Source organism: Ipomoea nil, unplaced genomic scaffold (assembly GCF_001879475.1).
Source record: "Ipomoea nil cultivar Tokyo-kokei standard unplaced genomic scaffold, Asagao_1.1 scaffold3030, whole genome shotgun sequence".
NCBI lineage: Eukaryota > Viridiplantae > Streptophyta > Magnoliopsida > Solanales > Convolvulaceae > Ipomoea > Ipomoea nil.
In genome coordinates, this window is record NW_017619458.1 from 4,432,173 (window position 1) to 4,459,025 (window position 26,853).

General features: G+C 36.4%; 1 protein-coding gene across 3 annotated transcripts in view; it reads right to left on the reverse strand.

The window, feature by feature from the left end:
• Positions 1-26,589, reverse strand: part of LOC109163626 (protein SHOOT GRAVITROPISM 6) — a 30,235-nt gene extending 3,646 nt beyond the window's left edge. The window contains exons 1-41 of one of the 3 annotated variants that reach the window (XM_019312359.1): positions 26,483-26,589; positions 26,256-26,346; positions 25,906-25,960; positions 25,658-25,789; positions 25,408-25,479; positions 25,017-25,107; positions 24,743-24,838; positions 24,248-24,326; positions 24,093-24,156; positions 23,324-23,427; positions 22,404-22,509; positions 21,117-21,203; positions 20,368-20,445; positions 19,573-19,640; positions 19,367-19,466; positions 19,043-19,219; positions 18,766-18,855; positions 18,490-18,555; positions 18,048-18,146; positions 17,875-17,949; positions 17,156-17,215; positions 16,372-16,461; positions 16,164-16,285; positions 11,814-11,943; positions 11,604-11,683; positions 10,797-10,932; positions 9,971-10,052; positions 9,446-9,591; positions 9,191-9,271; positions 8,986-9,086; positions 8,523-8,761; positions 8,333-8,442; positions 8,052-8,180; positions 7,843-7,917; positions 7,633-7,766; positions 7,400-7,472; positions 7,129-7,260; positions 4,364-4,548; positions 4,166-4,288; positions 4,000-4,060; positions 3,821-3,916 (exon numbers count right to left, since the gene is read on the reverse strand). In XM_019312359.1, the coding sequence (XP_019167904.1) occupies positions 3,821-3,916; positions 4,000-4,060; positions 4,166-4,288; positions 4,364-4,548; positions 7,129-7,260; positions 7,400-7,472; positions 7,633-7,766; positions 7,843-7,917; positions 8,052-8,180; positions 8,333-8,442; positions 8,523-8,761; positions 8,986-9,086; positions 9,191-9,271; positions 9,446-9,591; positions 9,971-10,052; positions 10,797-10,932; positions 11,604-11,683; positions 11,814-11,943; positions 16,164-16,285; positions 16,372-16,461; positions 17,156-17,215; positions 17,875-17,949; positions 18,048-18,146; positions 18,490-18,555; positions 18,766-18,855; positions 19,043-19,219; positions 19,367-19,466; positions 19,573-19,640; positions 20,368-20,445; positions 21,117-21,203; positions 22,404-22,509; positions 23,324-23,427; positions 24,093-24,156; positions 24,248-24,326; positions 24,743-24,838; positions 25,017-25,107; positions 25,408-25,479; positions 25,658-25,789; positions 25,906-25,960; positions 26,256-26,346; positions 26,483-26,522 (4,155 nt within the window). In that variant the 5' untranslated portion in view covers positions 26,523-26,589. Of the gene's footprint in view, positions 1-3,820; positions 3,917-3,999; positions 4,061-4,165; positions 4,289-4,363; positions 4,549-7,128; positions 7,261-7,399; positions 7,473-7,632; positions 7,767-7,842; positions 7,918-8,051; positions 8,181-8,332; positions 8,443-8,522; positions 8,762-8,985; positions 9,087-9,190; positions 9,272-9,445; positions 9,592-9,970; positions 10,053-10,796; positions 10,933-11,603; positions 11,684-11,813; positions 11,944-16,163; positions 16,286-16,371; positions 16,462-17,155; positions 17,216-17,874; positions 17,950-18,047; positions 18,147-18,489; positions 18,556-18,765; positions 18,856-19,042; positions 19,220-19,366; positions 19,467-19,572; positions 19,641-20,367; positions 20,446-21,116; positions 21,204-22,403; positions 22,510-23,323; positions 23,428-24,092; positions 24,157-24,247; positions 24,327-24,742; positions 24,839-25,016; positions 25,108-25,407; positions 25,480-25,657; positions 25,790-25,905; positions 25,961-26,255; positions 26,347-26,482 lie in introns of those variants that run through there. The other 2 variants (XM_019312361.1, XM_019312362.1) reach the window with 2 other exon arrangements.
• Positions 26,590-26,853: the final 264 nt, after the last annotated feature.

The following is a 26,853-nucleotide window of genomic DNA, read 5'->3' on the forward strand; positions in this document are numbered from 1 at the left end:
ATGGAAACATTTGGAAGGGAAAATAGCATTTTCCTTATTTCCAATGCCAAAACATAATGTGTATTCAGTTAAACAGAGATTAAGGCTGTGTTTGGAAACCTGGAAAATGATTTCCGAAAATCATTTTCTGGGTTTCCAGTGTTTGGCAAGTGGGGGAAAATTTAAGTCAACGGAAAATAAGCTTCGGTCAAAGGGAAATGACTATACTTTTCTGGGAAACGACTTCCCCCTTTTTTTGGGGGAAGTCATTTTCCGAGATTCAGCTGTGCGAAACGGCGACCTTCATCTTCTTGCTGTTGGTTCTTCATCTTCCTGCTAGAGAGAAACCACGACCTTCTTCATCTTTGTTGAATAATAGGAAAGTTGTCTTAGTTTCCTATTCTTATTAGTAGTTTCCTATTCCTATTAGGACTAATTTAGTATCTAGTTTAGTATATATAGAGGTCCATAGAAGTATAGAATAGACATTAAGAGAGACAATCTATTGTACTCTTTCATTATAATATATTCTCTATATTCTCTTGTTCTTTGGTTATCACATATTTTGCTTCCGCCTAACTGGCGGGTGGTGGTTATTCTCCGCCCGCCAGACCTATCAATCCCTCAATTTCAACATGGTATCAACGCCTACTTTCCTAGGCTGTTTTTCTTCAAATATTAAAACCCTAATATAAACCCTAGCTTTCCGCCGCCGCTGCCGCCACCGGAGGGTAACCACTGCCGCCACTGTTTTCTCTCGTTCCGACGCACTTCTAGTTGTTGTTCAAAGCAACTAACACCACAGCCTTACTCGGAACCTTGTCGCGAGCCGTCGCTTGAAATCCGGTCGCCATTCACCGTCTCACGCGCCCACACGCGCCACCATCGTCGTCGGGAGTGCTTTCGCTTTTCCGGCCAGATCTCCTCTTCTCCAGTGATTTTGTGATCTCACCTCCTACACCAATGGATTCCTCTCCCTCTTGCGACCTTATCTGGAAAATTTCATCGCTTTCCTCCACCGCCGTTGACGCCGGCGACCTTCCTCACGCGCCGGCGCGTGAGTCTGCCTCCGGCGAGATTTTTCAGATGGTTGTTTTGCCCTTCTTTCAACTTTTTGGTGAAATTTGAAGGCTTCTTTGGGTTTGTTGCCGAACATTTTCCCATGGTGTTTGTGTTTTGGTATAACCGTGTTTGTTTCTTTATCTCCGGTATGCCTTATCCCATGGTTGGTCAGTTTCAGCACTACTATAAAGGCATTTGATTATTTCCCATGTTTCAAGTAAGGGGGAGTGTGACTATCTACAATTGGTGTGCTATCATTTACTATTATTTGCTATTTTATCTACTATGGGCTCCCTTTGCTATTCTTTGCTCCCTTTCTGCCTCTACCGCTCTCTTGTGTTATCGGGAGGTTGTTCATGTTTAACTCTATCCTTGGTGTGTTCATCTTCATTCCCGAGGTTCATGTTCAATTCTGTCCTCGGTGTGTTCATTCCCAAGATCGTGTTTAGCTTTGTCCTTGGTGTCTTCGTCTTTATTCCCAAGGGTCCTTGGTGTCTTCATCTTTATTCCCAAGGATTGTGTTCAGCTCCGTTCTTGGTGCCTTTGTGTTCATTCCCAAGGAAGGGTCAGACATAGTGCAATCTTCTTTGAAGTCATCCATCCTAGAGTCCTTATGTTGCTGTGATGGTGTTCGTGTTAGTCTTTACCCTTGGTGCCTCCATTCCCAAGGATGTTCATGACAAGCTTCGCCCCTGGTGCCTTCATTCCAAGGGTTGCATTGTCCCTCCGAAGCCATTCAGCACTGTTAACCTCTAGTTGCATTTAATTTTCACTTGTAATTTTGAGTGAGGTAGAGTGCTTGTTTTAATCCAAGCTTGGAACTTCAGATGTTCCAGCTTGAGGGAGAGTGTTGAATAATAGGAAAGTTGTCTTAGTTTCCTATTCTTATTAGTAGTTTCCTATTCTTATTAGGACTAATTTAGTATCTAGTTTAGTATATATAGAGGTCCATAGAAGTATAGAATAGACATTAAGAGAGACAATCTATTGTACTCTTTCATTATAATATATTCTCTATATTCTCTTGTTCTTTGGTTATCACATATTTTGCTTCCGCCTAACTGGCGGGTGGTGGTTATTCTCCACCCACCAGACCTATCAATCCCTCAATTTCAACAATCTTCTTGCTGCCAGATACATGTGGATGTTTCTGGCGGAAACCAAAGCACTCTGGTTTCCCCCGGAGACCAGAGATCTAGTTTCCGAGGGAAACCAGTGAAGATTTTTTTTTTTTTTTCTTTTAATATTGCTGGATTTTTGTTCGTTTTCTGGAACATGAATCAAACACACCAAGACAGTTTTCTGGAATGCAACCAAACACTGAAAATGAAAATGTTTTCTGGAAATTGACTCATTTTTCAGAAAACATTTTCCAGAAGTCATTTTATGGGTTTCCAAACACACCTAATATCTCAAAAATCTTGGAGACTTGATTGTGGAAGGGGCTGACAGATGTGCTATACACTGCTCATGACAGAACTATCCATTTATCCTCCACCATTTGTCTGCATGGTTAGTTCTTTTTCCTTTACAAATGTAGAGGAGGCATTTTTTATTATACATAAGATATTTAATCATTTAAATTTTAAATAATACTCCTCATGTGCTACTGAAGTTTCTTTTCTATCAGAACCAAAAACATTAATCAAGTTCCTTCCCTACAAGGGTTTTTAAAATACTAAAACTGTTCAAGTAAGAGACACTCATTCTGGTCTAATTTTCTTTCAATCAAACAGGAAACTATTAGGAGATGTTATAATTTAAGATTGGGCCATGGTCACTCAACTGGGCTATAATGCACATGGGCCAAACCACACTAAAAGATTGAATCCAACCAATTAGCTAGTCTAACCCATGGCCTTATAACGAAAGCTCTGGACGCCACCAAAGTGGACCTAACAAGCGGGCTTAAGCTTGGACGCCACCAATACCCATAACCGGGTGAACCCAAAGTGGACCGAACAGGCTCTGATACCATGTTATAATTTACGATTGGACCAGCTTGGACGCCACCAATACCCATAACCAGGTGAACCCAAAGTGGACCGAACATGCTCTGATACCATGTTATAATTTAAGATTGGACCAGCTTGGACGCCACCAATAACCCAAAGTGGACCGAACAGGCTCTGATACCATGTTATAATTGGACCAGACCCTCCCCTGAAACGTACCCATAACCGGGTGAACCCAAAGTGGACCGAACAGGCTCTGATACCATGTTATAATTTAAGATTGGGCCAGGGTCACTCAACTGGGCTATAATGCACATGGGCCAAACCACACTAAAAGATTGAATCCAACCAATTAGCTAGTCTAACCCATGGCCTTATAAACCCATATGTTCTCTCTTATTTTATAGATGTGGGACTCTTAACAGGAGGGAATGTTACAATAGAAATCATAAAGAGAAGGTCTTCCTATTACTTTGAAAGAAGTTAATTGGTTCACCAATGAACTACATGGGAAACTGGACCTTCTTTCTTTAATTTCCAGTAGAGTGAATTCCCAGTGTGACAAGATAAATAAGCTTTTCTAATTTTCATTTTATTTTCTTTACCCAGTAAGGTTACCACCGTCATGGTGAAATAAATAAGCTTTTCTTAAGATTCCCACTCTGCTTAAACAAAATGAAAGGAAGAAATTCTTTTTTCCTTTTTTTTTCTCATTGTTTTCTTGTCTCTTCACTTTTCAGGTGTGTGTGTGTGTATGTGGGGGGGGGGGGGGGGGGGGGGGTGTGTGGATGAAGAGGAGAGGCATTTCAGTGGGTTCATTGTACCTCCTTTGGTCTTTTTATAGAGATGCTTCCAGCAAGCTCCCCAATAAGATTTATCCACTTCTCATTTTCATTTTGCTCTCCACCCCTAGCCAAAATCTGTATGACATATTTGCCTTATTTGATTATCGATGTCATTGGTAAACTCATAAAAGCTTCAACAAAGCAAAAGATGACTCTACCTTTCCCATCTCAAGATCACCAACACATTCACAGAAAGCTTGAAATGCATTCAACAGGGCACTGAATTCACGGGAAAACATATGGCCAGAAAAAGATAAATTAATATCAAAGCAATTCATAGCATATGTTTGTTGCATGTCAGTATGATGTATGCAAGAATATTACCGGAGTGGTTCTTGATCCCCATAGCTAGCTAAACCATGGCAGGTTCCCAAGTGAAGAGTAAGTGTTGCAAGCACAGAGGCATAACTTTGCTCAACAGTTTTTCTCCCAAATTTACCACCACCTCTGGTGAAGAAAAAAACAATCTTGCTAATGAATCAAATGTACATAAGAATTCAATCATGAAATTCAAAATTACACCTGAAGAAAGCAGTGAGAGCCAATACTGCTGCCCGTGAAACATCATCCTCTATGCTACCATCAACAGAATTCCTGGAACTCTCTCCTTTCCCACTATCACCACCTTTCAGTGCAGGAGATTGATTGATGACAGATATCACATGCTCCAGAAATGAATGTGAAAGTACCAAATGCTGTGAAAATGCCTGTTGCCCCAGTCAATGGATCCCAAACAAGGATCCCAAACAAAGTTAAATTATCAAGATGTTTATGTGTATTTAAATTACTATAGTTGGCTACAAAGCAATAAAGTGATTAATAAAGCAAAGGAATTGACAAGATAATCAGCAAAAGTTTGCCTATATCTAAATGCAGCAAGCGTTTACACAGCAAAACTAGATGTTCTAATTTTATTTTTTAAGAGTTCATAATATTTAGCAGGTATTTTCTTTAGGCTTCTTTGTGGTCTATTCTTTGTGATCAGTTTTTGTCTGGGTATGGTGTGGGTTCGGCTCATTTAATTAAGGACGGTGTCGATGGGCATTCCTTCATCGAAGAAAAGAAATAGCAGAAAGTTTTGGCCAAATAGGACTATAGGAGTAGGTTGTGTTCAACTAGAAAGGCATTGACAGCTTTGGTGACGGGAGGTATCCGTAGGCATTGGTAGCATCCAAGCTTCCAGTTCAGGGGGAGTGTCCTATCCCAAGCTTGTTTGGTTCATGTTGGGTTCACCCGGTGTTTCTCCGTGGTATTGGTGGCAGTTCGGTGCACGTTAGTGGCATTCAAGCTTCTGTTTGTAGGGATGGTCCAATCTCAAGCTTGTTTGGTCTACGCTAGTAGCGTCAACTTTGGTGGCATGTACTGGGCTCGGGTACAAGCCATGAGTGATTTTATGCGGTGTTTGGCCAGGTTTTCTTTGTGTTCGGTGGAAGCCTTGTTGGTGCCAATCCCTGCCACTGCAAGATCCGAAGATTGTTATAGAAAAGCTTTCGTTTTAAGGGAGTGTCTTAAATAGATTTGAGTTATTTCGTTATTTAGTTATTTTGGGTTATCAGCTATTTGTGTAACAAGTTGGGCATGATTAATATCTATGCTCCAACTTGAAAGGGAGTGCTATGGAATATACATAATATATGGAATCTCTATAGATTAGGCAGTCTTAGGGATTTAGGCAAGTAGGCATATGGAAACTTGTTTCCTATTCAAAGTCTTCTAGCGTGTATTTATAAGGCTTTGTATTCTCTTTTCATAAGACAGTATATTCAGAAGTCCTCTCTTTACTTTCGTAACAATGATATTTAGATTCCCATCACAATTCAAGAGGCATTACAGAATTCAGAATGGAAGAAAGCAGTAGAAGATGGGATTGATGCACTTGAAAAGAATGGAACATGGACTATTACTAATTTGCCAGTTGGGAAAAGACCCGTGGGTTGCAAGTGGATTTTCACCATAAAGTATAAAGCAAATGGAACAATTGAGAGATTCAAGGCTCAACTTGTGGCTAGAGGATTTACACGATCCTATGGGATAGATTATCAAGAAACTTTTGCTCCTGTAGCAAAACTTAACACTATCAGAATTCTTCTCTCATTAGCTGTCAACCAAAATTGGTACTTGCAACAGTTGGACATAAAAAATGCTTTTCTAAATGGTGACCTTGAAGAGGAAATCTACATGGAAACCCCACCTGGTTTCAAAGGAGGTATGGCAAAGAATCAAGTTAGCAAACTTAAGAAGTCCTTGTATGGCCTTAAACAATCCCCCGGGCTTGGTTTGATAGATTCACAAAGGTGATTTTGAAGCTTGGCTATAAACAAGGTCAGTCAGATTATACTCTGTTTGTTAAGAATTCTCATACAAGAAAAATTGCTATACTGATAGTCTATGTCGATGATATTATTCTATCTGGGAATGATGTCGAAAAATTACAGATTTTGAAAAAGTGTTTGTCAAAAGAATTTGAGGTTAATAAAGATCTTGGAAATCTAAAATATTTCCTTGGGATGAAAGTGGCTCGACCAGATATTGGTTTTGCAGTGAGTGTTTTGAGCCAATTCATGCATAGCCCTACAGAGAGACACATGGAGGCAGTTTATAGAATTCTTAGATACTTGAAGATGACACCAGGGAAAGGCTTATTTTTCGGAAAGACAGAAAATTGTGACATTAAGATGTACTCAGATGTTGATTAGGCAGGAAACATCACTGATAGACGGTCGACTTTTGGATATTGTTCTTTTGTTTGGGATAATCTTGTTACATGGAGGAGTAAGAAGCAATCAGTGGTAGCCAAAAGCAGTGCAGAAGCCGAGTACAAAACACTAGCACAAGGAATTTGTGAAGGGATTTGGATAAAAAGGGTTCTCAGTGAATTGGGACAAGTGAGTTCATCTCCTATTCTAATGATGTGTGACAATCATGCAACTATTTGCATAGCAAAGAATCTTGTTCATCATGATAGGACTAAGCACATTGAAGACTTAATTTGCAAGCTAGGATTACATGATATATATTCCCCAGCTTGAGGGAGAGTGTTGAATAGTAGGGAGTCAAAATTAGGGAATTTATTTTAGGAAAATATGTTAAGAATAATAGAGAGATTGAGGGTGATTTTCAGTATCTCCTATGAATCAGTTTCTTGATTTTCAATTACCAGATTTTAAGGAAAGAACTAATTACTAGAGTAGGTTGTATATATGCTATTGTAATATCCATTAGTTTAATGCAAGAATTTTCAGAATTTCTTCAGTAAACACCAGCAAATGATCAATTAATATGCTCACATGGAAAGCATCCTGTATTGGCCAACCACCACGCAGTCTGTGTATATCTTTTGTCACCATATCTCGTCCTGCAGCAGCTAATACTTCAGTGAACACAACTTTTGAGGTTGTGTTTTCAGCTACAGAACATATCTTTCAACAGTTAAAGAAGTCACACATAAGAAAATTCTAGGCAAAAATGTGAAAACATCTTCCAACAAGCTTTAACAAATGAAAACAGATAATACGATGGTAATTATAGTTAAAATAGACATTGCAGAGATGAGGATACAGCTCCAAGAGTTTCCTGACGTAAATACTTCTCTGTTACATGAACCACAGCAGTGAGCAATGATTGCGATGTCCTGTTGTATATGCATGTATATGCCAAAAAAAAAAAAAAAAAAACAACAACAACAACAACAAAATCAAGCTTGGTTGAAGAATAAATACCCAAAATAAATAAATAAATCCTATCCACCCTATCTACATGAAATCCATAATTAAGTCCATTTAATAGAGGACCTTGAAACTTCAATCTCATTCAACTCATTTCCCCTGTTTGTAACAAACTCAACCACTGCTTGAATAGCACCTTCAGCAGACTGCTTGATCTTGTCACATATAGCTCCAGAGCAACCATGTAGAGCAGCAACAAGCTGTACAAGACATGATATTGCAGATTATTCAAAAAAAAAAAAAAAAAAACCAAACAAACTTTCAACACTGTCAAACCTCATCCTTATTCAGCAAGGTACAAACAGATGAAACAACCCGGTTGAACACCTCTGATGGGTCTATTGAAGCATCCTGGCAATATAAAATTAAATTCAGAAAAGAAGAAATTACTTTGATTATACAAGTAGCAAATTAAGAATGTTGTGGAACCATTTTATCGCTTCATATCAGTGATTAAGAAGGGAGAGAATTCTAGAAGAACTTACACTTCTTAAGATAGCCACAACATCCTCAAGGGATGACAAAGCAATGTAAGACAGCTCTATATCGATTCCAAGACTAGAATTTATGGGCTTAGGTAGGGAGAACGATATATTGAAAAATAGATTTAGAATCTGCAAGGAGAAAACATGTGATCTTTTATACGCGACATCCAGGGACAACATGAAAATATGAAAAATATCCCTTTTGATTCAATACACTAACAGCAATTTCAATTGAAATTCCATTTGAAGACTTCATCCCAGTAAAAACTGTGCAAACTTGCCTGAACAGAGACTTTCCTAACTTCATAATTTGTATCTATGCAGCGAGGCAGATACACCATTATTCGCTCTCCCAATGACAAAGCATCACGACTTGGTAAAAAAAATGCAGCTATCAATTAAACAAAAAAGTGTTAACACATAAAAGTTGGATTAGTAGCATGAGGGGAATAACTAAGAAGAGAGAATTACATGGTAAATTGGAGAGATTGCGATTAGCAGCATGGTCAATTTGTTTGCTATGACTGCAACTACCCTGACAGCCCAGTGCACAGTATCCATTGACACAAATTGCCCGAAACTTGATGAGCAGCTCATGAGCTGCTAGACACCCTCTTTTTCTTTGGTACTCCAAAGAAGAGGAAACAAATGGATCAATATTTCTCAGAATATGCAACAGCTGCTCTGCTCGACTCCTGCCATCTTCTCCACTATATTGGAAATGATAATCAAATAAGCTTAGAGCACATAAGATATATACTTCACTAATTTACAGTTGTTACATAATATCACAGGCACAAAGATATGCTATATGACTCACAGTTTACTTATAGTTTACCTGATCTTAAAAGTCTACTAAAACAACCACCTTTTGGAAAGAAGTCAACCTTAAATATCTACTAATATAAAGCAAACAAGCAACAGAGTAAAGTACCTTGTGACCAGTATCGTGCATAGAAGAGTAATGAGATTGTCTATAAGGGGATTAATAACATCAGAAGGATCATTTGGAAGACCAAAAAATCCAATAGTGGCCTGTCAAATGAAAAAATATTTTGACTCTTATCTTCAGCACTATGTTGTCCATCATAAAAATTAAGCAAGCAACATTTTCACATAGAATTTCCACTGGTTCGCACCTTCATAATAAGATTTCTTGTTTCAGTAGTCAGTTTTGGCTCCACAGAAACTAGCGTAGTGCAGGCGCTTAAAGCAAGGGACTGCACCAAAATTTCCACATTCCCAATTTTTTTGTGACAAAGGCAAGGAGAGAAAGGATTTAGTTTAGAGAATTGGATAAAGATGGAACAGAAATTATTTCTCAACAAAAATAAAATAAAGATGTTACAGAATCATATTGTCCAAAATCCAATACAAATATACAATACACAAACCTGGGTGTGCAAGAGCTCAATGTTAGAATCAGAAAATCCTTCTTCCTCGTCTCGGCCCATTAAAGTTAATATATAGTCAAGTAATAGGTCTCTTCTTTTTAGTGGGAATGATATACCACTTTCAGATGCACCGATTACAGCCTGACCTGCATTTTTGTTATTAAAATAATCAAAAAATTTCAGTGCCCTATCAAAATCCATTTCCACACTCAAGAAAGTTTTCATATTTTTGGACTCATGTTTATGGAGAGAATACAAAATTTTCACAAAATGCCTTGTGTTAATCCTAGAGTATAAGTAACTGCTTTATTTAATAAAAATAAATAAATAATAAAATAAAATAAAAGGAATGCATGAAGTGGGATACAACTTTTTTTTCAAGTTCATGGGTTCATGAATGTATTTATTTAATAAAGCTCAGGCCGCTCATTACATTTTACACAAAAGAATAAACTAAATGTGCTCAGTCAATCACAGATAACCATTAATAAACAGACACGAGAACATGAAAGTGCTTCTGCAAACCTAGTAAATCAATAGCAGTGATAACAGCCTGCTTTGCTCTGGGATGGCGTACATGAAGTAGTCGTGAAAGCATATTAGTTCCCTGTAAGCAATGCAACAATCATATTGTGTAAAAACAAATAAGGCTGCTTATTAAACAGCTATATAAACTAAAGTTGAGAAAAAACACAATTTATGCAAGCTAAGTTAATGTGAAAATAGAAGCCCAAATTTGGAGACTTGGGCTTTCTACTCAAAAGTAGAAGAGCAGACTAGCAGAGTAGGATTTCTACATAAAAGGGATCCTTATTGGAGTATGAACAGAGAACACATGAAGATACTTTGCAGCCACTTTGACCGCATAAAGAAGAAGGCCTAGCCTTCAGAAAATAATGAGATCTACATACCTTAAATATGCTAGTGAAAGAAAATAACAAGATGTAAATGAGTTTGAATATAGATAGAGTAGTCCTTGGTTTGACAAGAGGACCTTGTTGAGTGAAATCAGGTGAATACCAGATATCTAAAAACTGTCATTAATTGGTCTAAATAAAACCTTAATCTTTACATGATATTCCAAAACAAACATTCAATATGCAGCCTGTCAGGTTTTATTGCAGTTTCAAAAGCCCACACTCATTTTACCAGATTGGCTATCTCATATTTCTAAAATGTGCTTCTGACATAGACAACTTTCGAGCATAATAATATCTCTAAATATTCATTAGTACTTTTTTTGAAGGAAAATATTCAAAACTAATGAGAAAGAGCATTAAAAAGCTTGATGACATCACTTCCATGTATACACATTAATGACATTATAGATCTGTAGGAAACTCATACACACCACAAGTGCATCTATTCTGGCTTCAATAACTGTTGGAGGAGCATACTTAGCAGCATATCCATACATCAATGCCAATGCAGCATGGGTATCATCAGATTCTTCCATTTTACCTCTATCTGAGAAAAAAGAAAAAATTCTGCAATAACAAGAATATAAAATCAAGATTAATTTTAAAAAATAGGTCCAGAGAAGTTGTGAATTTTCATGATATACAATATCAGATAAGAGTGAAACCCTCTTTTTCTGGTGGTCACTAAAAGTAGTACAAAGGCCTTGATTTTGGAGTCTTAGGGCTTCCTTTTATTTTTTAAGAGTAATGACTCTTCAAGAAATATAAAAGAATTGGAAATATTTATCAGTCACAATACAAACATCATTGATAAAATGAACTCTCATGATGGATGCAAACTTAGCTGACAATCAACCTCAAAAGTACAACGCATTCTATTTTACATCAGAAAATATGAATAGCTCTCCAAGATGATTGTTTCAACTCCTTTAAAGAATGAGTATCAGACAGGATATGTGAATTTCAACTTTGTAGATCATCCTGAGAAACAATTCTGTTACTCATATTGGTACAATACTAATATATTTAAACGCTAATATCTTGGATTCCTACAGAGGAAAAATATCTTAGAAAAAATTAGAGAATTTAAAGAAGAAATTGAGGATCAATGTTCAGTTCATACAGAACCATTAACTCTGCAGAAGAATTGCTAACAAAGCTGCATCTTATCAATGTGCAATATGCTAAGAAAGCCAAAATTAAAGGAAGATTAAGGAAACAGACAACTAAAGCATCACCTTTGTAAGATACTTTGGCCAACGTTATCTAGAATGCCTTTTAGTTTATCTAAAACTGTATCCAAGTGTGATGCTGCAACCTGAAACAGTATGCCAGCTACTCATAAGCTTGAAAACTGCAAATGGCTACACTGAGTTCCATAAAAATCTTATTTCAGTGCTGAATATCATCCAATGTAGAAAACAGATAATTTATGCAAAACTAGTTACCAAGCCCATGGCTTTAGCTAAACCAAGCCTATTTGTGGGGACAGCAATATTGGCTTGTCTATACATCAGATCAATTTTAGCACGAACATAAGCTCTATCATGAACTTTCTGCAGCAAAATGCCAAGGCACCTACATTAAAATGAAAAGGATAATAAAACATCTAAGCATCACACCACCAATCCATTCACCTACATGTAAATTACAAGTATTAAATGCAAGATCTGACACTAGGAATTTTACTTGACTGGAAGTGGAAAGTTGGAAACTTGGCAAAGTAAGAGATACCATCCACTCTTTTCTGGCATATGGATTTACTATAAAATTTTCACTCCATCCCAAAACAAAGTGGGCTACTTCACACCACATTCCATCAGACAAAATTGTTGGAATATTAAAAGTCTTGGGCAGCTTACTAGCCTTAGTAATTAAATGGGCAGCTCACAAGCCTTAGTAATTAAAGCCTTGGGGAGATGAGTAGTTTCTTTATTTATTATTGTTTACTCTTGTAGACCTATATATAGACTTGTAACTTGAAGTTAGATGTATATACAAGAACCCTTTCTAGCTTTTAACATGGTATCAGAGCCTCTTTTTTGGGGCCTGAAATTTCTCTCAAACACCTACAGCCGATGAACAGTGGTGACTGTTCATCATCCCTTTTCTGACAAAATTTTCCAAATCAGTTCGTCCCTTGTCTGCGATTATATGGTGATTTTCTCATATTTTTCTGAAAGCTATGGCAAAACATGAAAGTTTAAACAGCATGCTGAAAGTTGCCAGGACCAACTTGTCTCATACTGCTCTTGCATTAAAATCTTATTCATCTTGGATTCTTGATTCTGGAGCCACTGATCACATTTCTGGTAATCTCTCATTTTTCTCTAATATTGAGTTCTCAGATTCTCTTCCCGATGTCACATTTGGTGATGGATCAAAAGGAAAAGCTATAGGAATTGGAAAAGTCACCATTCATTCTTTGTCTTTATCCAATGTCTTTTACATTCCTGGTTGCCATTTCAATTTGATTTCAGTTAATCAACTTACTCACTCACTTAATTGCCTTGTCACCTTTTCTTCTGATTCGGTGGTTATTCAGAACCGTCAAACAAAAGGGACAATTGGTGTAGGATATGAATCACGAGGTCTATACCATCTTTCATGTTCCGCCAATACCAAAACAGCTTGCTCGGCTTCTATTTCACCCCTTTTTAACAATTGTCGTTTAGGACATCCTGACCTCAATAAATTAAAACAACTGGTTCCTGGATTGTCGAATTTAAAAACCATAGAGTGTGAATCATGTCAGCTTGGGAAGCACTCAAGAGCTTCATATCCTAGTAGAGTGAATAAGAGGGTCAATACCCCATTTTCTTTAGTTCACTCTGATGTTTGGGGACCGTGTCGAGTTTCATCCACTTTGGGTTTCTCATATTTTGTTATCTTCATTGATGATTTCTCTCGATGCACTTGGGTTTTTCTAATGAAGAACCGTTTTGAATTATTTGATGTGTTTCAAAAATTCTACAATGAAATTGTGAATCAATTTGGGGCATCTCTCAAAATCTTACGCAGTGATAATGCAAGAGAATATTTTTCTGACCCTTTCACTTCTTTCTTTTCCTCAAATGGAATACTTCATGAATCATCATGTGCTAGAACTCCTCAACAGAATGGAGTTGCTGAACGAAAAATTCGGCATCTTGTTGAAACAGCTCGTACTTTGCTTATTCATAACAAGGTACCTAAGAATTTTTGGGGGCATGCTATACTTCACTCTTGCTATCTCATAAATCGGATGCCTTCCTCTGTTTTGCAAGGAAAAATTCCTCTTCATATCTTACGTCCACAGGAACCTCTCCATAGCTTTGTTCATAATACTTCTCCAGGGCGTGATAAACTTGAGGCCAAGGCAATAAAATGTGTTTTCCTTGGGTATTCTCGCCTCCACACCGGGTCCCCAAACTTAACAGGGTCGGCATGCCTAACTCGGCCAGACCTTCGCGTCTAAGGCAGAACAACCCTTAAGTGTTACTTGCTTTAAGTGCTAAGGCAGAACAACCCCAAACTTAAAACTTGCTTTAAGTGTTACTGTCCTAGAACACACCGGTTTTATACCTCTTCCGATGTTACCTTTTTTGAAACAACACCTTTTTTCTCTTCCACCTCCGTTGAGTCTAATTTCCTAGGGGAACCCATTGAAATCACAGAAATTCTCCTTGTTCCTACTTTCTCAGAACCTATATCTCCCACTGTTCCTGAAAGGACCATACCTATTCCTGAAAGAACTATTCCAACACCAACCATTCAAGAGGAAGGACATATTCCACCGTTGTTGTACACCTACCAACGACGCAATCGTCAAGATTCCCAAGAGGATAGACATCCAGTCGAGTCATGTTCTACATCATTGTTACCCAATGATGCTGCACAAAACACCACGACAGACTCTCCCATTGCCAGTCGGGTAGGTAAAAGATCCACTCGAAATCCTTACCCTATCTATAATTTCCTTTCACAAAAACGTCTGTCTCCATCATATTGTGCCTTCATTGCTAGTTTGTCAACTGCTTTTGTTCCAAACAATGTCAAGGAGGCATTAACTAATCCAGGGTGGACTCAAGCAATGGTTGATGAAATGAAAGCACTACATTCTTCCAGGACTTGGGAGTTAGTACCTTTACCTCCTGGTAAAACTGTGGTTGGTTGTAGATGGGTGTATAATGTGAAGGTTGGTCCAGATGGACAAGTTGATAGACTCAAAGCTCGACTTGTGGCTAAAGGATACACATAGGTTTTTGGCATTGACTACACGGATACCTTCTCACCGGTGGCCAAGATCACTTCTATCCGCCTCTTACTCTCAATGGCAGCCAACCATCACTGGCCACTGTATCAGTTGGATATAAAGAATGCCTTCTTACATGGGGATCTGAATGAAGAAGTGTATATGGAGCAGCCACCTGGATTTGTGGCTAAGACAGGAGCTAATCTTGTTTGTCGTCTTAAGCGCTCTCTCTATGGGTTGAAGCAATCTCCACGTGCCTGGTTTGGGAGATTTAGAGATGTGATCCAACAATTTGGCATGATTCAAAGCAAGGCTGACCATTCTGTTTTCTATAAACATCTACTTGGAAAAAGTATATATCTTGTGGTTTATGTTGATGATATTGTCATTACAGGGAATGATAGTGAAGGAATAAATCAGCTTAAGAAACATTTGTTTCAACATTTCGAGACAAAGGATCTTGGAAAATTGAAGTATTTTCTTGGTATTGAAGTTGCTCAATCCAAACAAGGTATCTATGTGTCTCAACGAAAATATGTTTTGGATATTCTTGAAGAAACAAGAATGACAAATTGCAAACCAGTTGACACACCCATGGATCCAAATGTCAAACTTCTTCCAAGACAGGGGGAGCTCCTATCCAATCCAAGTAAGTATCGGAGATTAGTTGGCAAGCTATTGTACTTGACTATCACTCGACCAGACATCTCCTTTGCTGTTAGTGTAGTTAGCCAATTTTTGCAAGAGCCATGTCAAAGTCATTGGGATGCAGCCGTCAGAATATTGAGATATGTGAAAAGGTCTCCAGGTACAGGGTTGCTCTATAAAGATCATGGACATACAGAAATTGTTGGCTATACAGATGCAGATTGGGCTGGATGTCCTTGGGATAGGAGATCAACATCAGGATATTGTATTCTATTTGGAGGTAATCTTGTCTCTTGGAAAAGTAAGAAACAAGATGTGGTTGCACGCTCAAGCGCAGAAGTTGAATACTGAGCAATGGCACTTGGAATATGTGAGCTAATTTGGGTTAAACAACTTCTTACAGAACTCAATTTCTATAAGCATGGTCCTATGAAATTAATTTGTGATAATCAAGCAGCGCTCCACATTGCGTCTAATCCTGTCTACCATGAAAGGACTAAACATATTGAGGTTGATTGCCACTTTATACGAGAGAAGGTCGCATCCGGAGACATTGTTACCACATTTGTTGGGTCAAATGATCAACTTGCTGATGTTCTCACCAAATCTCTCCGTGGACCTAGGATTGAATACATTTGTAGCAAGCTGGGAGCTTTTGATTTATATGCTCCAGCTTGAGGGGGAGTGTTGGAATATTAAAAGTCTTGGGCAGCTCACTAACCTTAGTAATTAAATGGGCAGCTCACAAGCCTTAGTAATTAAAGCCTTGGAGAGATGAGTAGTTTCTTTATTTATTAGTGTTTACTCTTGTAGACCTATATATAGACTTGTAACTTGAAGTTAGATGTATATACAAGAACCCTTTCTAGCTTTTAACAAAAATATATCAGGCAAAGAATAGAAATCAATTTATTACCGATGAAGCAATGCAGAGTGCTCATTATCAGATTTATAAAGTTCATATTGCCTTGCAAATGTATTTCCAAGCAATAGCACCCAATCAACATTCTGAATCACATCCAGAGATTCGGCAAGAAACTGTGAACCAAGAGCACAAAGTCATCAGGAAATAATCAAATAATAATAAACTAACTTCTCAAATGAATAAAAATACAGAAGTTTACACTGATAATCATGTCATCCCAAGATTCTTGATATAAAGGATCCTGCTTTAGGTCTTCAGTGTCACTCACATATGCTTTCATCTTTGGAATCTAGAGCTTATCAAACAAGACAACCAATTAGGACAAGAATTAAACTATTTAACTGTATTCAGGAATCAAACAAGAGAAGCCAAACCAGAAGTCAGAGATAGGTAATAATAGAGCCATAACAGAATATTAGTGATGTAAATAAATTAAAAAAAAAAAAAAAGCATCAGCCATGAAGACAATAGATGCATGACATTCAAAAATGGAAAAGTTCAGGATTTGCCGATTAGCAAGCAATCAATAACTATGCAACCTAACCACATAAATACATAATTGTTTCAGATGTTTCTTTAACTATTATGATTTTTCTTCACCATTAGACTGTCAATAATATCTTGAAAAGACCATCAATTATGTTGAATATAAGATCCTAACACTCGTATTCTAAGAGTTCTTTTTTTGGTATGCAACTAGTATTCTAAGAGTTAGTGACAGGAACTACAGAATTGAATCACCCACTTATTTCCGTTGTTTATATAAAAGGTACGTAGAATATCTTATTTAAATACATAGGGATGAGGGTGCACGTGCCTGAGCTATCACTAACTCTTATACTATTAGCATTAGGATTGCAAACTCTTTAACTACTAGGATTAGGGTTTTATAGTTAACAAATTATATAACCCACTTGCATAGAATACATAGATGCCTGTTTAAAAATAAGCCTCTTATATAGCACCTTGTAGAAACTTTATACCTCATCTTGCCAAAAGGAGTTAATGTTCTTGGGAAAGAGAGGTGCTAGGTACCACAGGACCTGTGAATAGAAATAGGAAAACATTAAGCAGTAAATATTTCTTGTTAAACAAAGCGCATCAATCAATTCAGGAAAATAAGTACTGAAACTTAAAAGCAGAATTGACTAAGAAAAAATTTGAGGGTAACACCATCCTTGACAGTGAATTCCTGGGTGCGTGAAATGAAAAGCATAGAATCATCCCTCCAGGATGACCAAGGTAAAAATAAAAAATAAAAGATAAAGGAGAGAGGAGTTGTTAAAAAATTAGTTGTTTTCCCTATTATTGGATTAGAAAGTTTTCCTAATTATGTAATCACATAGCTTTCCAATCTTTCCTACTGTTAGGTCTTGAATTCTTGATTTGGGAAATTCTGATCACATATTACCCCTCAAGAATATAGAGGAACAATGAGCTATAGGAGCAGGGAAGTAATTATGCAGATGAGGATCTTTCTAACACAAACTAATATTTCAAAGTTCAGTGTAGCTAAAAATTTCATTTACCCCTGAAGGTAGAGCTTCACTAAAACAAACCTAACAAGTAATCAAGCATCTATAAATCTATATACTTCTCCTAATTGATCCAAAAGCAACAATCAAATATAAATTCCCAGATTCTGATAAAATTAATAACTTATGTAGTTATCATAAAAAACCGGGCCTTGAAATAGACTTACACTCAAGATTTGAGTTACCAAGTGCTCTCTTGCCAGAGGATTATGCAGAAGTACCACTAAGCGAGCAAAAAGTTCCTAAAAGAGATCCAAGTCATAATTCAATTCACAAAACTATGGGCACAAATGCATGATACTGCCGTGTACAATTGTACATTGATGAGAGAGATTCTTGCCTCAGGTTTTGGAATATCAGTGCGAGCCTTACACTCCGAAAGCATCGCGTTACTTTCAGAGGATCTGCGCCGGCACAACTCTGAGATGCATCGGCAGACCTGTAAAAGACTATTTAGTAAGTCTTGGGTGTAAATAAATAAAAACAAAGCTCTATCCATTTTCTCCATTTTTCTTTTTTTTTTTTTCATTTGTGATTTTTTTTTAAATCTCTTTCATTCCAAGTTATAAAGTATAAACAGAAAGCATGAAATTGTCTGGTTTTAGATGAAAAACTGTGACTGCAACAACATAAAATGAACCAAATTCAGGGAATACTTTATTCAAGAGGAAGTGTTTGAAAATCTAGAACAAGGCAAAAAAGGAATGCTTAGAAATTTTGTTTCCACAAATAGTTCCTCATAGTAGTAGGAAGTTCTCATGAACACTAGAGATGTATCTTACTGTTGCCACTGCACCAGTGTAAACTCGCGGTATAATCATTTTCAATAGAAATGGCCAGAGAACATGCTGCAATTATCATATAACAATTCAGTTATTAAAACCTCCACCAACTAATATAAGCAAAGCTGCACAAGATACTACTTTGCAAAACAGAAACAAATAAAAATAGAAATCTGAAACAAAAAAAATAATAATTATTATTACACATAAATCCAACGTGCCTCTAACGGTCTAACCTCACACAGAAAAAGGAGGGGAAGAGAAGCAATAATATACCTCCATTTCAGGAACAGTAACAGTTATTAGAAGAAGACCCTTTTCACAGACACCCCTTAGTTCTGTTGTAGTGACAGCTCCGGCCTTGAACTGAGTTGAATGGAAAGATTTAGCAATAAAAGACATATGCACAAAACAAGGAATTTTGCAAAGATGGAGACATAATGCAACAATCCAACTATGTATAAAAATGAATTTGCAATCATTTCAAAAGTATTACAACAAAGCACACTAATAATCATGAAATTCATCCATGCATTAGAGGATTGGTGCCAACCTCCAATTTTCTATATACAAAGGGGTAATAATTGCCAGTAAACCTAGATGATTCCCTAGAACTTTCAAGTTCAACATTCTCCAGATCTGGCATTGCACAATGGCGTACAAGATATTCAATGAACAACTCCCCAGAGGAACCAACCAAGTAACAGTGGGAAGCCATAACAACAATTAACTGCAACAACAGAAATATAATATCACTCTGGATTTTTTTTTAGTGTAATTAATCACAATGTCACTATGGAATCATGAAATGAATCCCATTTATAATTCTAGAAATCTAGAAATAGATAATACATGAATGTTCCAAGTCATAGAGTACCTCTGCAAGAGCTTTACGAACCCCTAAATTGTGTTCATCTATTAACAGCTTCACTGATTCAATTAAGATAGGCCGTTTATTATGCCAGGACTCGGCCAATCTTGTAAGGAAATTATGACAAAGTTAGAAGACGATCATCAATATGCGCATGTGTATAAGTGACAGAAAGATTATCTCAGCAAAAAAAAAAAAAAGAAAAAACAAACCTGGGCAATAGATGCTTTAAAACACAAAGGGAACCAAAAGTGAATGGTTCTTCTTTCAACCTGCATTTCTGGTGGTGGCAAGCAAAAATTTGTGTTAACTGCAGGTCAATGATCAATGTGTAAACTAACAAACTCAAAACAAAACAAAACTAGTAACTTGTTTACTACTTTACTATACTGAAAACAATGCACAAATGAAAAGCAGAAAATTGGAGAAGTGTTATAAAGGCAAGTCCTGAGTCGAAGTACCCCAAACCATCCTGCACCATTTGAGGGGGACACAAGTTTCCTAATGTATTGAGGCAACACCTTTCCTCACAAACTTTGGAAAAAAAAAATGGGAACTACAGCATAGATATGAATTTGTATCCTCAATGGTTCAGTTTTCAATACATATTGAGGCATCAGGTATTAATCTTTTCTTCTTCATCTTGACCTCGGTCTATGTCAGTTGCATGGCTTTTCATGTGCATGACTCCACTCTATTGTCTACTAAAGGTATGAGAGAAGTAGATGGTAGAAAGACGTGAAAATCACAAAAGCAAATACATAGACTAAAGAAGAAAGTCACTTGGTATGGCAGTTGAGGTAGGCAATAAACATGCAAAAAGTATATAAATATATTTGTGGGGTTACATCCCAGCAAGGGATCTAAGAAAAACACCTCACCTTATGTATTCACCTTCTAAACATTGGTTGTAAACAATAGTTTTTCTCTTTTTTTAGGATATATTGTGGCCATAAAATTTTAGTAACTAGATCCACAAACTAATTCAAGTATGGAACAGAACCTACATTGAGAAGGAACACAAACAAATCCTCAGGGTACACCGAACCAACTGTTAGAAAGCAATGCTGAACTTCATTATAAGTCTGTCCTTCACCAAAAAAAAAACAAATAAATAAATGAAAGAACAAATCAGCTATCAATTAGAAAACTCCACACAGAACCCTCCCCCAAAAAAAGGTTCATAAATCAAACATACTGTGAATTAAAGGGAAAGAGAAATTTTTATCAAATGGATAACAGAATAGGGACAGCATGCTACATCATGAGCCAGCAGTGAGAGGACAAAGAATGCAAAACCTAACTCAACCTGAAAAAATAGCTAGACTGATCTATAGAAAATTCAAGACTCTTAAAGAAGCTAAAAGAACATAATAAGTTTGTGAAAATTATTATTTGCCAATGTTCTCCCTCAGAGTAAGCTTAATGCATCAACTGGAATAGGCTTCTTTCTTCATTCCTGTCTCAATTTCACTTTTACCATCTAGAAATCTACAGCCATCTACTCTGCCTCTTCATCATCAATAAAATCATTTTCACTCCCAAAAGAAACAGATAGAAAATGTCTAGCAGTGAATCCGTTACCAAAATTCATTAAAGGTGTAGCTAAGGTTAAGGAATACTCCCTACATCCCTGCATAAGTTTCCCAATTTCACTGTCAAATAGATATTTAAGAGTTGTTTATACTCATACAAAACAAAATACAAATACAAAGATAAGATAACAATGCATTCATCATTTCAAACAAATATAAACCTTCAGGCCCACTGGAAAATCTGAATGTTCCTTTTTGTCATTATTGCTGCAAACGAGTAGCAGAGTTGACAAAACAACAGTGAGGTCCTGCATTTGGAATGGGTGAAGTAGCTTCCTTTAGAATAATGTGTAGCTCATGTGTGTAAATGTTTGAAAAATAAATAAAATAAATAAATAAATAAAATACATAAATAGCAAAACCTTAGATCACATAGCATAAGATGCAGTAGTTACAAAAGCACAGATCACTCACTGATGCTTCGAAATAGAAATGTACACACTCAAATCTATAGAAAAATAAAATCAATCAAGGGCTTAGATACATCTGGCCCCCTCCTCCCAAATGAAAGACTGAGAAAGATATTCAATTCAACAAAGCCTAATCCCAAACAAGTCTGGATTGGCAATATGGATTTTATTCTCCATTCAGCTATCTCTAGAACTAGTTGGAGGCATAACCCCTTGCACTACCATATAAGTGTGGCCTTCCCTCACTTGCATAGATCCTGCTACTACTATGTTACCATCTTAACCTGGCATCCATATGTCAAAGGTCTATGTTGAACATGTTCATACCATCTTAATATATTCTCTCTCAAAGGAAAGTGATAGGTTTCCGCTGAACATGCTCAAATTATCTTAATCTATTCTCTCTCATAGGAAAGGAAGATGTAGGCTGACCTTTACTTGAATTGAAGATATGCTAGCTCAAGAACTCAAATTGATTTAGCACTAATTAGAATGTAACAGAGAGATATAATCCATATATATTACCAGAATTAGGTTGGACTAAGGCTTAGTTGTTAAGTTGGAGAGTGCTGTCTGTAGGCAGACCTATGCAGCATACACTAAACCATCCCCATGTTCACTTTATCCCTGCTCCCTAGACTATAGGATATCCTGTGACATGAGCTCCCATCTCATTTTCTGGATGGCAGCATAACAAAACTAAGAATCATGTGATTGCTATGCCTTGAAATGCCAAAAAAGTAGCACTTTAACTTCTAAACACTAGCTGTTTCACTTGTGTGCAATGAACTTTATGCTGTCATTCAATATACAGAATTTGAATTTTATGATTAATGCAAACTTGCAAAGTATATAATATAACTTGTAATGAACTAAATTCATTATTTTTCATTATTTTTACAATATAATTAGCACAAAGAAAAATGATATTAAGAAGGAATCAGTTTGTATTGTAGTGCTAAGCAAGAAACCACTGATCTAAGCATTGAAATTAAAAACCACACTATAAAGGATGGCTAAAAGACTAATGCTTCCTACCTCAAAATCAAGCAAGGGAGGCCCATTGTTAGAGAGTAACGAGGCATTTAACAAACTGTGAAGACTACAGGTGGCGACGAATGCAGCATCTTGTTCTCTCTTATACCTAAAAGAGATGGTCAACAGAACAAACTCAGTGAGACTAGGTGATGTGCTTGTCTGCAGTGGCAGATCAAGAAATTTTGGATGGGAGCGGGGGCAATGATGGCATGATAATATATTAATATAAAAAAAAAATTATTTCTATTTTTATATTTAAAAAAAATACAAATAAAAAAGGATCAAATTTAATTATAATTGCCATTGATATTAGGTTAGTGCAACTTAAATTAGGGCTTCAAATTGTCAATTTAAGAATATATATATTTCCAATTCCATCAATCAATTTCATAAGATTTTTGAGTTCATAAATACATTAACAAATAGTCTGATAAGAAAAGTCCAAAAAGTAAGTGGAAAACTACCAACAACAAAAAACCAATAAAACAAAACAAAACAAACATTAAAAATCAAAAACAAAAGGATTAGTGAAAAAAATTATAGAAACTATGAAAACAAAACAAAACAAAAGGACTAGTGAAAAATGATAAAAAGGAAATAGAAAGGAAACTGGGGTTTTACTTGGACCAGCACAAATTAGGTTTTAACTTGCACAAAATTTGGTCTTTTAGAGAAAATTTGTTCTTATGAATGGGGGCAACTTTGTCTAATGAGTGAGGGAAAAATTAGATTATCTAATAATAGATTGATTTTTTAATGGGCAAGAGCACCCATTCTCCAAACATAGATGAGCTATTCCTTTTCTGACCCAAAAAAATTATGTAATCAGAACAAAATACCACAAATCTTATATGTACTTATTATTATGGCACTATAAAAGAGAAAATCCAAGAGATCATTATAATAAAGATATGCCTTACAGTTCCAATATAGTTGGAACAAGTCTCGGTAAAGCCGCTTTTAACTGTGTTCGTGTAATAAGACCAACCATCTGACCTAAAGCTTCCACAGCAGACAAGCGAACCTGCAAAAGTATAGAAAAGTATAAGGAAGCAAAACTTGAATCATCAGTTGAGGCAATGAACCTTCCTATATTAATATTATGTCTTAAATGGCTAATACAGGAAGACAAAGAGAGAAGCTTTTCAGGACAGGCTATCTGTGTGCATACTGCATAGTGTAAAGAATAAATATCTGAGGACCCTTTTCTTTTGTAGAGAAGAAATGTCTATAGATGTTATTGAAGTGCCAGTGGAATTCCCGATCTGGCACAAATCTGAATCTGTGTAGATCTCATGTAAATACAACTTGTTGCCATTATTTTGTGAATAAATTCATTACTTGGCCAAAAAATTTATATAGTGGAGCAGGCTATTATTACTCATTGAACAGAGTTGTCTTAGTGGATTGCAAGAGTAGCAGAAGTCTATTTTTGCCACTAATTTTATCAACATTAATAGTTTCCATGGGGTGAAGAGTGAATATGAGATGTTCACATCCCAATTCCAAGATTTCAAGGCATTCTTAACTTGCACATAATGTCCCAGCCCTACCCGCCATGTATAAGAGCCAAGAAGGAGACTATCTCATGATCCAAAGACTTGTTGATAATTAACCCCCAAATAAATATAAATCAATAAAGAGAAGGTAAGTCATTATACAGAAAAGGAAAGAATAGATCGTGAAAACCTTAAGATCCCGTGACATTGCCCAGACTCTTAGTAGGAGCTCAAAGGCAGAGTTAAGAAAAGATCTGCAATATTGAAGCATTTGTATTAAAACAGAAGTATGCATTACATTATACGCTAAGTCAAAAGTAACCAACAAAAGCATATTAGTCTCACACGACATCGGTATCTAGGATTGTAGACAGTGAGAAATCCACGCTATACTGCCAGCAGGCCTGACACCAACATTTAAATGCTGGGAAAAGGTTAACATCTAAAGTCATTTAAACTGAAAAAAGTGTGGGCTGTGCACCAATGCATACATGAAAATTGAACTGCAATTAACGATCTTTGACATTCAACATCATTATCCAACCACAATGGTAAGCAATATTTTTGTTCAAATTAATCATCTTAGACATTTCAATAGCATCCCATTTCATTATTTCAAGTTCCAAACCATGGCTTTAAGATTAGGAACTAAAGAAGTAGGTCTTTGTATAGTGAACAAAACTTGTAGAGATCAACTAAGATTGTCTGTTGCAAAAGATCAGTTCAATAAAATGAGGTAAAAAGCAACTCATGCAAGAATGGAGGCATATGTCTTTCACATTCCCAATAATGGGTACAACCTGTGCAATTGTGCAAAGATGCAAAGATGTAAAAAACTACCATTTGCAAAGATTGGCCTGTATATTTCTCTCACATTCCCAAGAATGGGTACGACTCGTGCAAGAACACCTTTTAATCGTGGAGTAAACTGCAAAGCTTCAAAAGAAATATAAATGGCATCAGCTAGTATAGTCAAACAGTCCAAGTTACACAGAATGCCACAGAACCACCCCCCCCCCCCCCCCCCATCCCCCCAAAAAAAATGCAAAGAAAAAAACAAAAACAAAAGTCCAGGAAATAACAGGAAACTGAAGTGTCAGTAACAACAACTGACCATCAGATGATGCATAGTCTGCAAGTATTTGAACCATTGCAGGTAGAGCTGAATTTGAACCAGAGAAATGGAGAAATATTTCTTCCATCATCTGCAGTGGACAAATGAGGAAACAGCAAAAAATGATTTTAGTCACAAAAAATCATCAGAAAACAATAGTCAAGAAAACATCCTGTTTTGAAACCTGGAAGCAATAATAAACAAGAAGAATAATAAACAAGAAGAATCAAGGCAAACAAAAGAAAGATTGAGAAGAATGCCAATGAAATATGTATAGCATTCCCATTCCATAAAGGAGAAAAGCAAAAGAAGGGTAAATCTAGGATAAGAACTGGTAAAAGAGACAGTACCACATCCAGCAAGCACAGAGACCTTGAGATAAACAACTTACTAGATCAGGAAGATGTGAACCAACTGATACGAGGACACCAGCAGCAGCTCTTTGCCAATCAGCATTCAATTCCTATGAGATAAAATGGAGGGTTGGAAGATGATGGTATTACCCTCTCAAATTGGAAATTTATTGCTTGACTAACATTCTTGGCACAACATCAATGCCAATCTAAAGATCAAACTTAACTGAGCTAATTGTAACTCATGAAAATAACCTGATGGCCATAAAAGATTGGAGTTAGGGATACCTTTGTTGAAATGACCTCAGCTGTTGCAATCTTGGCAAGCTTCATCATGAAAGCAGGATCTACATCCCCCTTATCCAAGGCACGAATTGCCACGGATATTACTTGAAATAAACCAGCTATATTCCCAAACCTCTAGATTCCCAAAAAGAAACCAAAAATTATACTTCACAACTTTGAGTAATATGCAGAATTGTGCAAATAGTATATTATGGTTCAGGGAACCAAAAATCAAAACTGATTAACAGTACCCGGCGTCCACCTCTAGAAACAGTTAGGCAGCAATCAAGAACCAGAAGTGGGTTCCTAAAAGAAACACAAAGCCCTTCATCTTTAATAATAATAATAATAATAATAATAATAATAATAATAATAAGGTCTTCAAAACTTGCATTAACACATAAATTTGCATACACACAGAACACCATACATCATATCATACATATATATATATGCATTGATACAGATGAGCAACGGCCAAGAATTAAATGTATGCAAAATTCAAATCTGAAGCAAAATCACACGTATAAATACACTTCTTGAGACAATACACAGACACATAAATGGAGAGAGAGAGAGAGAGAGAGAGATAGAGGTATACAAGGAAGTAATATCCTTGAGAGCAGACATGGAGGCTTCTCTGACCGAGGGAGAGTCATCAGCTAAAGATGAGACCATAACTTGAACTGCCTCTGGAACACAAATCAACAACATCAAGAATTCGAATAAAAACTGGAAAAAAAAAAAAAAAAGGAAATTGCCTAAATCAACTAATAAACGCAGCATGCGCTGCAAAATTATAATTTTTCGCCGGCGGCAGGGATTCACCGGAAGCAGGAATGGAGTCACCGGAGCTAGAAGCAGCCATGAATTGGAAGGAAGAAGACCGATCACCGGAGAAGAAGGGAAAGGCAGAAGTTCAGACAGATTGTATAATTGACAGATTGTATAATTGACAGATTGTAATATATGATAAATTAAAGAATCAAAATATTTATATTATTATACATATGAAAAAAAAAAAAAAAAAAAAAAAAAAAAAAAAAAAAAACAAGAAAAAAAAAACTAAGATGCAATAATTAGCTTAAATAATTAAAAATTTCTTAATCTACCATTTTAATAAGAGCTAATGTTAAGCTCTTAACTGAAAAAAAAAATAAATAAATAAAAAAGAAAATTGTAAAAAATGTCCCTCTATA